This window comes from Orbicella franksi, chromosome 2, assembly GCF_964199315.1.
Source record: "Orbicella franksi chromosome 2, jaOrbFran1.1, whole genome shotgun sequence".
Classification (NCBI taxonomy): domain Eukaryota; kingdom Metazoa; phylum Cnidaria; class Anthozoa; order Scleractinia; family Merulinidae; genus Orbicella; species Orbicella franksi.
This window is the reverse complement of record NC_138146.1, coordinates 929,685-947,704: the sequence shown is the minus strand read 5'-3', so window position 1 is coordinate 947,704 and position 18,020 is coordinate 929,685. Positions and strand designations below refer to the sequence as shown.

Sequence of the window (18,020 nt, the reverse complement as noted above, 5' to 3'; positions counted from 1 at the left end):
TATTTAGTCAAGCCAACACATCATTTTACTTTACAAAACCCCGTGCTTTAATATCATATAAAGTGCTGCAAATTCTGTTAACCTTATTACAAAAGCTTGACATTTCCCTGAAAAAAATTTCAACATAAAGGGATAGACCTTGAGCACACCTGTAGTAGATTAAAAAAATGCTACTGATTCTATGATTCTAAAGAAACTGTTCGGGTAGGTTAGGGGAAAATTCCTTATCATTTGTCTTAATATCAACAAGTGTTCTGAATCTCTTCTTATATGTTATTGTTTATGCCAAAGGTTTTTCTTCTTTTTTAGAAACCAGTCATAAAAATTCTTACTTATTGATACAGTGCAAATACACATGTACAAGATTATCAAAAAAGGAACAAATCACTTTATGATATCAAATTCCGAATAAACAATTGCAACAAGAAAGCAACCTATCCTTGTTTCTACTTTCAGTGTTATTTTAGAATTAAAACGAAAACTATGAGATACATAAAAACATGCTGTACTAAGTACTGGTTATATAAAAATCCGACTAAAATGGCGTAAAATTGAACTGTGAAGTCCCCAACAACTGGATCAGATTCCTGCAAAAGAATGCACAAACACAACAAGGATTAGAGGAAAATAACCATCGAAGAATATTTAAGATTTCAATACTAGATATATTTTTTTTCAAGGCAGCCACTATATTTTAATTTGTTGTGTTTTGCTTCTTACTGGCCCATTACCCCGGGGGATTATTGACGAAACTGAGTTCTGTTCTTAAAAGGGAAATGTGACAGGGCAGGAAAAGAATCAGGTCTGATTGCACGGAGCAAGTAAATTTTGCTCTTGGGCAAGTGAAAATGGAAGTTTGGTGGTGCGGTGGGCAGATGAAATCAGCCTCAGTAGTCTTGTTAGTGATAATTTTCAACGAAAAACAGTTTCAAAACTTAAGACTGCAAGATAATATTAAGCAAAACAATGAATCGAAAGCATGAATTAATTTAAAATCCAATCACACTAAATAAAATTGCTGGCATTTGTCCTCTTTTAATGTCTATCAGTGATTATAGACAGTACCTGCATGAACATTGAACACCTATTGGGCAAAGTAATATTTTAGTGGGGGCTACTGCAAACTTAAATGTACTGGCCCACTGGGCAACTGGATTTCCAAATAAATTTTTTCCTGCCCCGAATTAGCGTTGTGTGACAACCTAACATGTGAGTTATGGCTGTTAAGGAACCTAAGAATCCTGGGTTCTACACGTAGTTAATAACAATAATAATTTAATGAAAAGTCTAATAACATTTTGACTTACAACTGACCTGTCAGTCTCTCAGTCTACAACAGCCGAGGTGCACATGGTATTCAAACCACAGCTTCCATCACCACGATAGATCAAGTAGTATCCCTATGGCAGAAAAAGTAATAATTTAATTATTACCTGGCTTCTAATTAACACTAATCGCATGCAGGGATCACTTACTGTCCAGTGTACAGTGATCTATGTTATACCAAATGACAAAATTTATGAATTACCAAAGAGTTGGCTTTACTGTATTGGCATACAGGATTTAACAAGAATTGTTTTTGCTATAAAGAGCCGAGATAATGATGTAGCAATCTTTTTTTTTTATATTGAACAATTGCAATCCCAGCCTATGATACGTTTTTACAAACAAATTACAGGCGTTTTTGTGGTCTAACATACATGAAAGAACAGAAAAACTCTACTAGTGCGAAATGTCCACCAGGTCTGTTTGGACACACCACACAAGTGGCACACACCCAGATTCGTGACACAAGTGAGAATGCTTTACTAAATTACATAAAAAGTGGCAATGAAAAGATAAAGCACTGAAGACAGTTGGGCAATGATCTTCTACATGAGCTGTTCCGCAAAGTAGAATCATCTCACACTGAACACAGGAATTTGTTTAGCTAACTTACATCCATAATATGTTCATGAATAACAATTTAACTGTTGCTCAAAGCATTCCAAGTTATTGGTAACTGCTACACTCAAAGAAAACCAACTTACTTGCTCTCCCCAACTTTCTCCCCAACTGTAGGGGAAACAAATCAAACTTAATATGAGAATCAAGCTACAGTCGCATGTACTTTGTACAATGTAATAGTATATGATGACGGAGAAATACATGTAATGGTCACCAATCTGCAGTAGATACAAGGAAGTGCTTGTCTACCTACATCTGTATGCATGTATGCATGTACAATGCATACATATATGAAGATAGAGCTGCATTTTGCACATCTAGCGCCATTTTTGCAACAAACAAGATTTATTGTACAAGATAACATCCAGCCTAAACAAGAATTGCAGTGATACTCATTATATTCATCCCTGAAACAATACAACAACAACCATGAAACAAAACAACAACAGCAACAATGAACTTGTCACCTGTTCTTGATAATCCAGTATGGCTCCTCGCCAAACAGCCAAGATTTCTCTGAAAACAAAACAGTACAAGAAAAGGTTTGTTATTATGTCAAGAAAAGACTCATTCAGTCCCTTGCCCTCCCCCACCCTCCGCCCCTCATATAGAGCAGACACCTCAAAATCCAAATAAAAGTGGTAGATCTCAGTTTGATATCACCTAGCTGTAAACTTAAGAAACAGGTAAACTGACAACCAAAGACTTCAGCTTCATTTTGCCTGTGATATTACATATGTATGCAGACATGCAGCTTATCAGTTCACAGGGCTTGATTTTCAGCTGGCCCCTAAGCTTTCAGATTTAGTCCCCAGCACAAGTATTTCTGTCAGTGAAAAGTGCGAAAAGTTAGTCACCAGTGAAAAGAATCCAGTCGCATTGGAGAAGTCGCAACGTTGAGTTCTGGTTCAAAAGAAACCTTTGTCCAGACAAAAGTTTTCATACTGCAACTACTTAAAATCATCATATAGGTTTCACTATATAGAGCGTATCTCGACTTAGACTACCCAAAGATATTCCGATTCAGCTATCTTAGTCAATACGGTCAAACCTCTACTAAGCGGCCGCCCATTAATAAGCAGCCAGATATTCAAAGTCCTGAAATTATTGTCACTAACATACTGTAAATAAAATCCCTGTTAATCGACCACCTCTATTAAATGGCTGCAGCCACCTATTGGTCGTCTCAATAAGGGTACTTCTATTGTCTTTACCCCTATTACATGGTCACTCAAAATTTAATACACTTAGATTGGCTTTGTTCTAGAAAAGACAATGAAAGATAAGAGTCCGAAATAGAATTCAATGACTGACAAAAACATTCACACACACGTTTATTATGATTGTCTTGATGTGATTACATTCTAACCTGATGGTGAAATATATTCAATGCACATGAACCCTTAAGCGGCCAACCGCTATTAAGCAGCCACCTTCCATTTCCCCGAGGGTGGCCGCTTAATAGGGGTTCTACTGTAATCACAATTTTTTTTCTTTTAAAAAATATATACTACTACTGATACTAATAATACTTACTGACACCGTAGCCAACAATCAGAACACCATGGTCCAAGGAGGAAGGATCACAAAACATCTTCCATGGGTGAGCAACACCTCCCATGTAAAACTACAATGTCACATGTTCAACATAGATCAGCAAAAACAAATAAATCAAAATGTAAAGAGCTACAGTTGTGCCAGTTAAATGGGATATCAAAACTGGCCATTTCTAAACTCAAAAATTATCATCTAAATTCTTGCAATTGAAGCGCACAGTTGAACTGAATCAAGGAAGTGATCGACAAAGATGAATGAACTTTGATAATTAGATTCTCCCAACTACAGAACTACACATGCACTGTACCTGAAGACATGTGTGGAGATTGATCAGTAAAGAGAATTTGTACATGTACGTTAAGATTTCTACCTTACCTGCATCATGTTGGCATTGATACCAATAGAGATAGGTCCATTAGCAACGAGCCAAGCTGCCATTTCTGTAATAATAATTATAAAATTTACAAGAAGCTTAGAAATAGTCAGAACTGAGCTAATACCACATGACATAAATCCATAAATTATTAATACAGGCCAGCATACTTGTACATGTAAAAAATTATGTAGCCGGACACATAAATGTACATGTATAAGGAAAAATGACAATAAAAATATACATTTGAAAAATGCACAAATGGATGCAGCACTGACCTAGACTGCCACTGTTATTTATTTTTCCTATAATTTTAGTGACAGACTGTGATCTGCTTCTTTCTGAGCTTATTGGATGCCATTCTCTATTTTTCCAATTCGTCATAATACTCTGTCACTCTGTTTGCATTCCCCCCCTGCCCCCCTCCCCTCCCCTCCAGCCCAAAAAAACATTTGCAGTTGTGAAATGCTCTTGGGAGGTGTGCATTATCTCAAGAACCTTTCACAACAATAGTTTATGCAAAATTTGGAGAGCAAACAGAGGGTGTTATGAGGAATTGGAAAATACAGAATACATTAATTTTACAGTTACATGTACAGTTTGTAAACATATCACATCGCCAACAGTTGGGATGAGAACAAATTTGGCTTGATTATCAGCAACTGTACTGGAAAATTAACCTGCACTTCTTTGTTAAGGGTACAAAATGTACCTTCGCCAAATTTGTGAACAGACCTGCCAGAGTGGGGCAAATTGAGCTCAATAACATGTACAAATGTACATGTGTAACAAATTAATTTTGCAAACTGACAGAAGTTATGTAGGTGCAACTCACTAGTTTCATCTTTGGATATGGACACAGAGTCATTGATGTACACTACAGCTTCTGACTCCTCAAACTTGCATTTCTCACCCACTGCATCATAAGGATACTCCTGCTCTGTCTCAAGCCCACCTGAACACAAATTAAACATGGGTTGTTAGGTTGTGTGAGTCCCAGGACTCACTACAGCCTTTTTCTAAACAGATAACTGTTCCACGTCATGCAAGGCTGGAGTCTGAGTGTGCAAGGTTTCTGGTTGAGTGTTTTTGTAGAGTTTACAAAGTTAACATGACTTAAAGTTGTAAGAGTAAAGGAAAACAATACTTTTAGATGCTTTTGTATTATTGTTAAGAAAGAGATCTAAAACATAATAACACCACAGGTTCATACACAAAATGTGATTCCCTTGGATTATGCAATTATGCAACCAAAAGGGGGGGGGGGGGTCACTCAGGTTTGTGCCAAATGGTAGGGGTGGGTCATGTTTTTTCTATCCATCATATTTTCAAAGGCCCTCTATACTTTCTGACCTGTCCCTAAACAAGATACATCTGTGCAAACGTAAAAGAAAGAATTGAAAAACACTTTTCATTAATGGGTGTGTTATACCTTACAGCAGTGTAAAGCAACATCACTTTGCTAAACATGTCTGTTACTCTGCCAAATTGCAAGCATCAATTTCCTCAGAGAATACAAAACTACATGTAACAATGACTCTGAAGCATAAGCAACCAAATTAAAAAATTGACCAAACTACTTAAGCAATTAAACAGAAAATAAAATAAAAACATATTTTTGAACTTACCAAGTTTCATGATTTGTTTATAAGCATTGGCTGGCAGTCCACCATTGCAGCCCTGGTCAACAGTATCACAGTCAACAAGCTCTGTAAATTGAGAGAAATGAATGAATTGCCTAGAGAAGCATTAATTTTGCAGTGTTTCAGCCAGAAAATTTTACTTGAGGGCCAAAGTGGCCCCTGAAGATCTTTTTTACGGGCTATTTTTTTAGGAAAGGGGCCAATAAATTGAAAGCTACAGAAAGAAAAAAATGCATCAGGGTACCAAGGAAAATAATTTAGCAGTTCATTAGGATCTCTGATAAAATTTAATAGTACATGTAAGTGCTTTTTGAAGTGTTTCTACTGGATAAAGTTTCCTTTGAATCAGTTACTAGTATGAAGGATCTGTGCATTACAAGAGAACAATCCTTAGGCATACATGACATAGTCAATGATCAAGAGTTTGCAATGCATGATAGGGCGATTTCAAACACGGTCAGCCATTTGCAAGTTTTCCGATGTGAGAGAATCAATACAGCAAAGCATAAGGACAGATTGACTTCTTTTCTTATGTTGAATGTTTTAGAAGCAAAGATCTTTCAATATGATTTTGTAGAAGGACGTAATGTGTGACAAAATAACCGTTATTGATCGTCAACACAGAGAAATGTAGCCACCTTCATGGTGACTAAACCACAATTTTTGGTCGCCAAGGATGAAATGTTACTTGCATTGGCAACCGCATGGATCACAATTTCGAGCCCTGGGATGGCGTTTAAATTATTATGCCTTTGTTAAGCCTGCAGTCTTGTAAAAGGAAAGGGCCAAATTGGCCCTTTTTTCGCTTTTCTGGGGGCCATCTCTGATTGTAACGTGGGATTCCCGCAATGGCACGCTCTGGCGGAAACACTGATTTTGTGGTAACCACTTGGACAACGGTAAACTTGTTGGAGGAGGATGCTTTCATTTATATTTTACTTACAAGTTACAATGTAACAGTTCCCAGAGAGACAAGAATTGCTACATGTTTTTTTCCACTTGACCTCCCACCCCTAGCTTATCAAATGATAGCTGTAGGTTGAGTTGATTATTTACTTTGATCTAGTTCATGATTTATATTCTTTTACATTAAAGTTTAGCTTTTTGTGTGTTTGAATAAAATTGTTGATGTTGTTGTTGTGTTGTCCTATCAGTTGCCTCATCCAACTATGAGTTTGTTTTCTAAAGGCATGCTTGCTGGTACAGGTATAGCAATTATTAATTAGCAGATTTTGAGAAGACACTGCACATGTACATACATGCAGTACAAGACTGTAATGTGTCTGCATATGCCCTGTATTTTTCATACCGTCCTGTAAGTTCTCTGTCTCCTAAAGAGATTACCCATACACTGTATTGTGCAAACAAAATGTGCCAAGGAAATGGGTTGATCACTTTTAAAAGTTATATAGCCGCTTGCCATTAGCTTTACTTAGCTTTACTGTGCCGTTTTTCCTGACAGTATATACATCTTTTGCAAAGCACATTCAATATGAATTTACAAACCTACTGTACAGTCAAAGGCTTACACAATGACTGCTATATTACTGTACCTTGTTCACTAAGAGAGACCAGCTGGCCTTTCTTGATTTTCCATTGTCCCTCGATATTTCCAGTTGTGGAGAAAGCCCAGCAGGAACCACACTGACCCTAAATTTAACATGACATAAATAAAATTTTGAACAAAATGCACACTTGCACTAACAGAACAGTGCAATATTAGCTAGATGGAAAAGCTCAACAAGGATGTATCTTGTTTCTCTCGAGCATCACTGAGGCCACATTTATTGTACAATTCATATACATGTACATGTATTACTTGCAAGAAGCTGGCAGACATATCAAAGACAACAGCTTTGTTTAGGTATCAACAGAAAGTTGAGATACATGTGTTGGATGCACTGATTACCTGTTCTACTTATGTTTGTATAATGACCTAGTCAAAGGGAGCAAATTAAATTTAAGGCATAACTAGTTTGTATTCAAGATTATTCAGAACACATGTAAGAACTGATTAACACAACCATTCACAAATTGCCATTTGCTTACTTGATTCTTGACAGGAGTTACAGCACCTAACAAAACAGTAAAACAAATACTCAACTTAAGTACATACATGTAGGTACTGCCAGTTACAAGACAAAGTCCTATATACCACTACAGACTGTCAAATAAACCAAATGCACATACAGCGAGTTGAGCACAAAGTACATGTAGATTTACCTTTGTCTCTCCAATCAAATGCTGATGGAATCTCTCCCTTCGGTATTTCAGCTTCTTTCATTTCGTACAAAGGTTTTCCCCATCCAGGCATTCTGTAATATTTCTTGAATTCCTCCACTGAAAGGAAACAATATGATACAACTGACATGTAGATCTGATAAGGAAATTTTGACATACTGTGATAACACCTACTGCCTACATGAATAGTACTATTAATATTAACTCTTCTCATTGCTACCATGCCATAAAAAAATAAGCCAAGCAGAATACAGGAAAGCAATTTTTTACTTGGCATTATTACACCCAACCTTCCTATTGTGTGCTACAAACTGTACATATTAATTTGATAAATTTGTGCTGGCAACTGTATTGTACAATGTATGTATTTTCTACGGCATGGTATAAAGTAGTTATGCCACTTTTCTTGAGGTATACCATGGAATATCCCAATTGTCAGTTGTATTTTCTAGTGTTTTCTACAAGTTGGTGACTCATGGTATAGTCCACCGCATGCCACTTGAAAGTGTTTTTCATAACTTGTATCTATATTGTGACGAACAATTGTATGTCTTTCCTTGTGCATGTACATTCGACTTGTATATTGCACATGGTTATCAAGTGGCAATTAAAAGATACAAACTTGTGTACAACCCGACTTTAAATTTAGTTTACATGTATATGTACGTGTACCTCCAGTCAGGAGACATGACAAGATGAATATAACCTTCAATCTTTGTGAAACTGCTTAGTCTTGAAGTCTTACGTTGTTTCTTCAAAGGCCGCTAATTCCAACTTCATGTTATGACTTACAACACCAACTACGTGTAAACACAAACCTGTGAGATCACTAAACACTGTCTCTCCATATTTGGCAGAGCCTTGTTCCATGTCCTGCATTTTGCGTGCCAACACCAAGTTTTCTTTGTAAATTTCAAATCGTTTCTTGTACTCTAAAAGCAAAGATGCAAGAGGCTGTTACAGCAAGATACACTGAATGCTGACAATAAACTTTCTACATATATTTATTTAATAAATAAACCTACATGTACGACACAACAGGTGTAAATACAGTATCAGGTCACACCATACAATGTATTGACGACCTCACTATTATAATAAGAAAGTTAATAAAATTAGAGTTAAGCTACAGTTAAGCTATTCTCCTTATAGTGATCAACTTGATTTCAGTCTGTGTTTCAAGATACTTATTAAATTAACTGCAATTTGATTGAGACTCTACTGTTCACTTAATTATTGGGCAACAGGTACACCTGAGAATCTGCAATTTATGTGTACTGCATGTATATATAAAACTCACCATTTTTGTCTGTTATGTAATGCTTCTTGTGCTTAACCACAAACTGGTGGAATGCCTCATCTAAACTGTTATCACCACTGGAAGACTTTGGCTAAAGAAGTGGAAGGATACATCATTCTACAATCATAAGATTGCAGCTGCTCCACCTCCTAAAAATGTGCTACAGGCCCATACAACTAATTTTAGTTTTAATTAAGGACGTTGCCTACTAAATACAAAGGTTTTTGCGCCAGGTAAGGAGCACACAGAAAAAGTAGACGTTTGCAAGGGCTATTGGAATCCACAAAGAAAAATTGGGGTAGCCATGCATTTTTTTGAGATAATTAGTCTTGAATTTCAACAAAAATGCTGACATCAGCATTTTCTGAAAAAAGAAAGAAAGGATATTTCTTCACAGATTTCTTTGGAATTCGCCTTTACAAAACGAAAAGCAGACACATTTATAAAGATCTTAAAGCTGCATGGTAAATGGTAGCATAAAAAAAACATTTTTGGCATGTTTTTAATAACAAAATCGTTGCAACAGTGCTTTTAGCATCTCTGACAGCCTTCCTCTGGTTCATCCAAAATACAGTCTAAATACCTTTTGCTCACAACCAGAAACTAATTACATGTTGAATAGGCTTGCCACTTCAATTTCATAACATAAAATGTAGGGGTAACCACGCGTTTTTAAAGTTATTGATCTTTTTTGAAAACTTTTATGGTGCCCGTTAAATTTTTTCCTGTCACCTCCCCAGTAAGTAAAACATTTGCATATTTCGCACTTGTTTTGCGTGCCCACTATGTCATCTGCAGGTACATGTCTACAGTTGAATTTTAATTTTTGACAGATAACAACTAGTTTTTCAGCTGGAAGACATTAACAGTTAGTGGTTAGCAATATGCTGCTATTTTAGTGTTCCTGGTTTAAGTACGGGTTCATTAAACTTGATTTGGTCCCAGTAGGAAAATTTTGCTTTCTTTTAGCCATGTACTTGGTAGTGTAGTTGATTGCATCAATGTCAACCCCAGCGTGCGCGTGGCACTTAAGCCATGCCTTGCATGATGTGCAGAAAGTATGCGCACTAACAAAAGTAGGCACCGTCCTTAAAGCATTCAAGTAATTTTGTTGGAGGACTACTAAAGAAGAACCTGGCCTTGCGCACGATGTTGGTATACAATTGCGTAACAAAAACGGTCTCACGCTAGATTTCTTATTATTTCTCGTCATTCTTAAAGTCAGTGGTCGTAAAACTTCGCAGAATTAAAGTTCCATCTATGTGCACCCCAAAAAGCGAAATTTTCAGTCTGAAAGAGATTTATTAGAAGAACAATAACAAAATTCTGAAAACAGGTTAGGCAAAAAGTGCAGTTTTTTCCCCATTTTTTGACCAAAATGGAAAGTGCATTATTATAATTTTTAACTTCTTAGTGTGAACAATTCAATTCAAGAAGGTGTCTCCAAAGTGCACCTAAATTTTGCTTTAAAATGGTGGGATTCTCTCATTTGTGATTGTATCTGTCAAAAAAATATGATAAAAAAACTAGCCAAGTTTTTAATTTAAAAACTTTGTCATTTTATCGCACCTTTGTTTGCACGTTTTGAGCACTTTTTTCCTTTTTTGCCTTTCGCGCAAATTTTGCGTTTTGCCAATCGCGCCTCCGGCATCGCGCATTTTTTTTGCCTTTCAGGCCCACACTAGTTTTGCCATTTTGTCGTTTTGCTAATTTTGCCTCATGGCACTTTTGCCACTAGAGCGCTGGCAAACAACACCGTAATAAAGGCTGGAGTACGCGAGCGGTCCAAAGTACTGACAAAAAGCCGAAGCGCGCATTTTATGATACTTTTAGTGATGCTATTTTCACAGGCGAATGCTCAGTTGAGATTGAACGTTATCCTCTCCGATCCTTCCGCAAAGTTGGCGAACAACACCGTAATAAAGGTCAACCAACACATCAATGTTTTGTTTTGTTTTCTCTCCATGGGGACCACCCTTCAATCCCAGTCTAACTCGACTCGTCCATCCATTTCCTTATTTGGACATAATTTGGGCTTGTTGTAAATAACAAAATGGCCGTGATGAACACGAAATGGACAAGAAGATGCAGGGAACTTGCTTGCTTAGTGCGTGTAAAAAGAAATAAAAAAAGACATAAGATGATTCGTTCTGTCATTTTCTCAAGATCACCGGGCTGGACAAAAATTGGACAAACGTGTGTTTTAAGTTACATCGTTTCCAAATCCTTGGTAAGCACTCTGACAGTGATATATAGCGTAACTTACTAGCATGTGGCATTCTCTTATAGTTTGCATTCTGGAGAACGCTTTTCTCCATTTTTGTGATTCCATTTTTGTGATTCAAAGCGCTCCTTTAACAATAATTTGCAACGCTTTGCCTTGTGAAACCTGTATTATGATTAAGGAAGCTTACATTCGGAATTGAACCAACTCAGTTTGCTGGACTCGGAATAAAGGCAAAATACGCAAAAAGCCAAAAGGGCGCAATGTTTTTGCTGGCGGGAAAGGCAAAAGCAAAAACCACCAAAAGGAGTAACGTGCGCGATTTTGGCAAAAAGCAAAATTTGCCAAAAAGGCAAAAATGGCAAATCGCACCTGCAATGGGCGTGATAAGAATAGCGTAAAATACGGCCCGATGTGTTACGCTACTTGCGAAGATTAGAATGAAGAGTATGTGTGATTTTGACTCCCTACAAGAAAGGCACAAGCACTTTTGAGACGTAGCTAAGATTGAAGGAAACTACATGAAAATCGCTACGAGATGGTGCTCATTTGAAGAGAAAAAATTAATAACCTGCGAATTACAGCATTTCTAAAACAAGTTTTCATCCGATTTTTGCTAATTTTGATTTGTACACCAACATCGTGCGCGAGGCCACCTCTCTAATATGGATATTAAAGGACGCAGACAAAATGTCTGAAAGTTCTACAAATGTAGGTGTCATTACTTTAGAGGTCAGAATGCCTGTGTGATGTCACAAGTTTAAAAGGATCTGACTTACATGTACTAACTGTTGTACATACATGTACCAGTAAAATGAAAAATGCACCACTGTACATACATTGTATGTAGATAAAATAAATTTGAGTCTACTAGAACAACAGCAAATTTATTGCTTATTTCTGTTTACTCAGCATTGAAAGTTCAAAAAGGTTGTTTTATATCAAACAACAGACACAATGTTCTTCACCTATAAATAAGAGTGAAATATTTACAAGTTGGCATCTGTGTTGACCAGTTCTCCATGAGCTGGTCTTATTGATCATGTAAATTTCATTATAACATTGTTAATAGGCCACTTTCGATAATTATATTACAATTCAGCTTGATAGTGAGGCTTAGAGGACACAAACAAAAGAAATGAATAAACATGGTCATTCAATTTCCTTTGTTTGTGTCCTCTAAGCCTCATTACCAAGCTGAATTTTAATATTATCGAAAAAGGTCCATTGAAAGTAGCTGTTGTTCATTTGCTTGACAAACTATTAATGAGTTTTCATGAGAAGTTGTGCTCATAACAGGCCTTCTGATAGGGTGCAATGAAAAAATGCAAATCATGCAAAATTTGCTGGGTAGATTATGTGATCAAAAAGGCCAATTATGCGATGAATAATGTAAATTATGCGATTTTTTTTCTGAGCAATTTTTAAGCTTGTTTTATAAGGTTTCAGGATAAGGAAAACACTTTTTTGCTGCCCTAATTTTTAGACATTTTGAACACAAAGGAACAGTAATTATGCATCTTGATCAACATTAGTTGGGATAAATAAAAAAAATGAGGTCTTCTGCACTATCAGTGCACCACGTTAAAAGTTGAAAGGACACAGCTAACATGCCAAATGAATGATCAATAATTGTTGATATTCTTGCATGCTACAATTAGCTTCTTATGCTTTGTTTTTATGTGCAGTATTATATTTCTGAATACAACAAACCAACATTTTAAAATTTATATTGCAAGGATCATCAATAAAACCACCATTGAGTTTTCAGTTTTTAAACACTTCATCCTGCTTCACAATAATATTATTCAATCCATAATTAAGCAGGCAGATCATAAACTTATACATTTATAAAACCCCACAGTACATGTACGTTAATTTATAACATATGCCAGTCTGTCAAACTCATATGTGATCTCATAATAGTATTGTATAACAAAACTAGCTTGAACATAACAAAACAGTCAATTCTACCTGTAGACAGTAGTTGATAATCAAAGGGGACTCTTCAAGTCACGACTGAAATTTTTTGGTCAAATCCAGAGGAAATTGGAGTAAACCAACTCTAGTTAGCGGGGTTCTACTGTACAAGTCGACTGCGGGAAATTTTGTCACAAACAAAATTTTCTTCAACATGTTTCAAAAATTTCACTGGTTAAAGTTCGTAAGGTGACGAAAACATACCACAACCAAACGTCTACACAGATGAATGTAGCCAGTAAAACAAGCCATTTGGTTAAAACTGTCGAACCATTTCCCATTAAACAACAAACCATATTTCCAATTGAACATATAAACTCCATCGAGTCTGAATGTGTATATCAGCCATTCAGATTGCCTAATCTGAACAAAGGGCGAGTTTGGGTTTCACCAATAGGCGACTCTTTAAGAATAAGACTTGTACCAGGTCCCCTACATGCAAAATAACGCCTTGCAGCTTCGAATGTTTACAAAATCGGTGACAAAGGTTTTTAGGCTTTTTCCAAGGTAAATCATCTTAAAAATGGCGTATTTATGCAGGAATTCCTAAGAAACTTGTTGATTTGTGTTTTATTTTATGAATGTTGTGCGTTCTTTTGTGAATTATGCAATTTTTTGTGTCCCTTGAATCACAAAGTCACATTTTTTAAGGCCAGTGTTCAAAGAATGGTTATTTCATCCACATGTAAATGTACCTTGACAGCCTCTATGAGTATTTCCTTCACCATGTTATTTTGATCTGGTTCTGATTTAGCTTCAACAGGATTGCTGCGCTCACAAGACATGATCTTTTCATCCAGACCCACACATTCATGGCTCACAAGGTCTTTTCTCTTCTCCCATGGAACACTATAAACCACAAACTTGCATTGCATCTGTGGAGGAACAAATCAGCCAATCAGAAAATTGGAATTTGTACAGTGTATGAAAGTTGAATAATAATTACCTCTACTATAATGCAGTTTGGTGCGTGTCCAACCTCCTATTTATTACCGTTACCGACAATCCTGAGTTCTGTGAGGGAAAAATCTTGCTCTGCATTAACAATCCTTACATCCTTCTTCCCTTCAGCAGCACTTTATACCATTTAGGTAAACTAGTATATTATTATTTTTTGATTGAGGGGATGGACATTTATTACAATGTACATCTACAAGTAAAAGGAGGATGCTGAATCAAGTCATTGTACACATAGTAACTACAAATGCATTAAGAAAGAGGGGTACATGTGCTCCTAGACTAATACATGACGGTATACTCATACCATGCTTCATAGAATCAGAATAGCATCTATTCAAACAGTTACACACGTGTATACCTCCAGCGAGTCAACAGGGCAGAGCTCCAAGGAAGCAGATTTGTGAGATTCATCATTACGACAGCTTCTGGAAATGCCAACCTCAGTAACAATGCAGAACTTTTGCCCAGCAACAACCTAAAATGTAAAGGTTGTAAACATGGTTAAAGATTAAACATTAAACACAAATGTACTCACAGAACATGTATTGTGTGTATGTAATAGTAACTGGGCTAAGAGGAGAACAATTCAGGAAGTATGCAGGAAACGAATTTAATGATTGGACAAGCATGCTGTGAAAGGCTTATTTGAAATTATGACCACATTGTTTGACACAATGCCTGATTACATTTTACTAAGTAACACATAGAGTATAGTATCTATAACAAATTTCAGGTTAACAAGTCTTTGATGAGTACACAAGCAAAACCATGAGCAGGAATTTTCCATTAACCATTTAAGTGCACATAATTGACAAGTGAATGGTGTACATGTAGAGGTCTAATCTCCAGTACACTGTACCTTACGTGTAATTGCAAAAAATTGTCATTGGATACCTGTAATTATCATACACCCTCACGAATGTACACCAGTTAAATGTCTGACAAATAGGTGTGCAGGGAACCAATTACACACAAAATTGTTCATCTAACTTAGGTTAATATCAGCTACAGCTGCTAGATTGGAAGTGGAATTTACACCCGCTTTCGCGGTATAATTTGGTGTTATATGAATAAGTGATATCTTTTGACTGTCTCAACATTCCATGTTTCGACATGCTATGTAAATGGCCAAAAGACCGTTTACCTGTGAAACTGGCAGTTTTTCTGATTAGCAGAACAAATGATAAGTACATGATACATGTAATTAATGACCTCAAATGAATAAAGAGGATTGTAGACTCCTGATTTATGGGATAATTCAAACAATTTTAGTGTAGTTGATCGGCTCTCAATAATGACTTCCTGTAGAATTGGGCTGCTACTGCTCAGTTAATATTCGAAAGATGTAAACATTCAAAACAGTCGATTTATCCCTCACAGAATGTTTTCTTGATACTTTTAGCCTTAGTTTGATGTCAAATAAATCCATCTTTCATGACTAAAAGTTGAGTTTGACCGTAAAGAAGACAGTTGTGCTTACACTTTGAAGTAGGCCAGGTTATATAGCATGTTGAAAGATGGCATGTCGAATGATAGTCACTATGCATGTGACACTGAAAGCGGGTGTAATTAAGAAAAAGAAATTAACTTTTTCTGTGTCTCTACAGAGTTATAAAAACATATGAGGAAGTTTGCCGTGGGAATACACCCGTTTTCTTTGGGCCACCTTCTAAACATTTATTATACATGTACCTATTGAAAGATTTTTTATATCCACGGATGTAACGTCAATTGAAACATCTCTTTAAAGACATCTCTTCACAATGGACACATGGCCTTAGCAATACAACCAAAGTTCTCTTAATCTGCAGATCTCCAGAGAACTTACATTCAACTTTGGTACAAGTCGATGTCATGTATAGGGGTTTAATTGTACATGCATGGAAGGTTGGCTGCAATACTGAACAGCTTTTCTGCATTCTGATTGGCTGAATTTTTTATGGCATGGCAGAAATGTAAAAATAAAAAAAAAATGCAGGGCTGTCACTAAGTTTTGAGTCACCTGTAGCCTTAATCTTTAGACTTGTACCAAACTTGTTACCTTTTAAGTGAACTGCATCATGTAGAGGCAAGTTCACCATAACATCACGGCCCATCAACATACTCAGCTGTGCCAGGTACTATGGAACGCCAGATATCATGTGAAGGTTGAACCGATTGAACCGCCATGTCTGGTCTCGAAATGTGAGTGAACGAAAATTGAAAACTGGCGCGAAGGCCCCGCCACGAGGCAGATTTAATAATTAACTAATCCAGGCGGTATGAAAAAAAAAGAAATAGAAGTGTTTGGTTTGAAACTTACTGTTTCCTGTAAGAAATAATTACTATTCCTGTTATAAGTTGGAATGCAAACATGGCTATCTCTATGTACTCTTTTTTTCTTTTTCTTTTTTAAATTAATTTTAATTTAATAATTTTTTTTAATTTCTGCGGGTTACGTGCCGACAGTCACGCAATGCACATAAAGTCAAAAAGCAGATTGCGATCAAACGAGTATGTTCCAGAGAACAACACATTTTTTTGCTGCATACGATTGCATAAAAAAGGTCTGTTTTGAAAAACAGTGTCAGCTGCTGTTCTAAACCTTGTTAGTTCTTCACGGTTTGACCAACGTGACAGCGATAAACCTGAGAAGTTAAATATTTGCTTTTCACCGTTCGATCGATGCGACAACATAAACCGGAGAAGATAAACATCTCGCCCCATTGTGGCCATAGAGCAATCCAGGTGATAACAATTGAGTTTTTAATTTCGAGGGGTCTGAGTTTTCGGGGTCTGAGTTTTCATGACACCCGGCTTTCCCTAGACTACCTCCAAATTGTACGGCCCCTTGCGAAGACTGGTGACAATCATATCGAAGAAAGCACCGAATATAATGAAGTAAGCACCGAATATAATAAAGTAAGCACCGAATATAATGAAGTAAGCACCGAGTATAATGAAGTAAGCACCGAATATAATGAAGTAAGCACCGAATATAATGAAGTAATCACCGAACACGGAAGTACCGAATATAATGGCCTTTGCACCGAATATAATAGTGTTAGCACCCGTTATAATAAAGAAAACACCAAACAAAGTTAGAACCGAATATAACGAAGAAAGCACCGAATATAATAAAGACAGCACCGAATATAATGAAAAAAGCACCTAATAAAACGAAAAAAGCACCGAGTATAACGAGGGAAGCACCGAATATGATGGAATAAGCACCGAATATAATGAAGACAGCACCGCATATAAAGACATAAGCACCGAGTATAATGGAATAAGCACCGAGTATAATGAGTTAATCACCGAATATAATAACATAAGTACTAAATATTAACTACTTAATAACCGAGAGTGAGGTCATTACGGGAAAATCTCAAACTGAGGCCTTGCTGTATTGACCGAGCGATAGCGAGGTCAATATGGTAGGCCGAGGTTTGAGATTTTCCCGTAACGACCAAACGGTCGAGGTTATTAAGTTGTTTATTATATGGCTCATGAATAAAGAAAAAATATCATTCGAGCGGAAGTCGTCAATTACTGCGCCTTTACTGATTCATTCATTGTCTCAAACCCAGGGCAGAACTACCCAGTCAGTGAACTTCACCACTGTATTACATATTCTGTTAAAAACACTCATTTCTTTACGGGAAAAGTGACTGTCACAGCCTCAAAAAGGTATTTTAGTATTGTGGTACCACAAGTTGATGGGGGAGTTTTTCCAACTTTTGTGGCGAGACGTCAACGCAGATAGAAAAGACAGAAAGTGCTTCAAAATTGTCCAAACCAACGGTCTTTCGGTGA

At 36.6% G+C, this 18,020-nt stretch overlaps 1 protein-coding gene across 1 annotated transcript in view; it reads right to left on the bottom strand.

Annotated features, from left to right (window-relative positions):
* Positions 1 to 23: 23 nt before the first annotated feature.
* The window catches only part of LOC145474351 (cathepsin L-like), a 22,399-nt gene continuing 4,402 nt past the window's right edge, over positions 24 to 18,020 (bottom strand). Inside the window, exons 2-16 of the mRNA XM_081455130.1 lie at positions 14,584 to 14,700; positions 13,961 to 14,140; positions 9,062 to 9,152; positions 8,580 to 8,693; positions 7,744 to 7,860; positions 7,570 to 7,595; positions 7,074 to 7,170; positions 5,506 to 5,586; positions 4,713 to 4,832; positions 3,880 to 3,944; positions 3,484 to 3,574; positions 2,415 to 2,463; positions 2,031 to 2,055; positions 1,315 to 1,400; positions 24 to 587 (exon numbers count right to left, since the gene is read on the bottom strand). Coding sequence (XP_081311256.1) covers positions 1,326 to 1,400; positions 2,031 to 2,055; positions 2,415 to 2,463; positions 3,484 to 3,574; positions 3,880 to 3,944; positions 4,713 to 4,832; positions 5,506 to 5,586; positions 7,074 to 7,170; positions 7,570 to 7,595; positions 7,744 to 7,860; positions 8,580 to 8,693; positions 9,062 to 9,152; positions 13,961 to 14,140; positions 14,584 to 14,700 — 1,248 coding nt within the window. The 3' untranslated portion in view covers positions 24 to 587; positions 1,315 to 1,325. The remainder of the gene's footprint in view (positions 588 to 1,314; positions 1,401 to 2,030; positions 2,056 to 2,414; positions 2,464 to 3,483; positions 3,575 to 3,879; positions 3,945 to 4,712; positions 4,833 to 5,505; positions 5,587 to 7,073; positions 7,171 to 7,569; positions 7,596 to 7,743; positions 7,861 to 8,579; positions 8,694 to 9,061; positions 9,153 to 13,960; positions 14,141 to 14,583; positions 14,701 to 18,020) is intronic.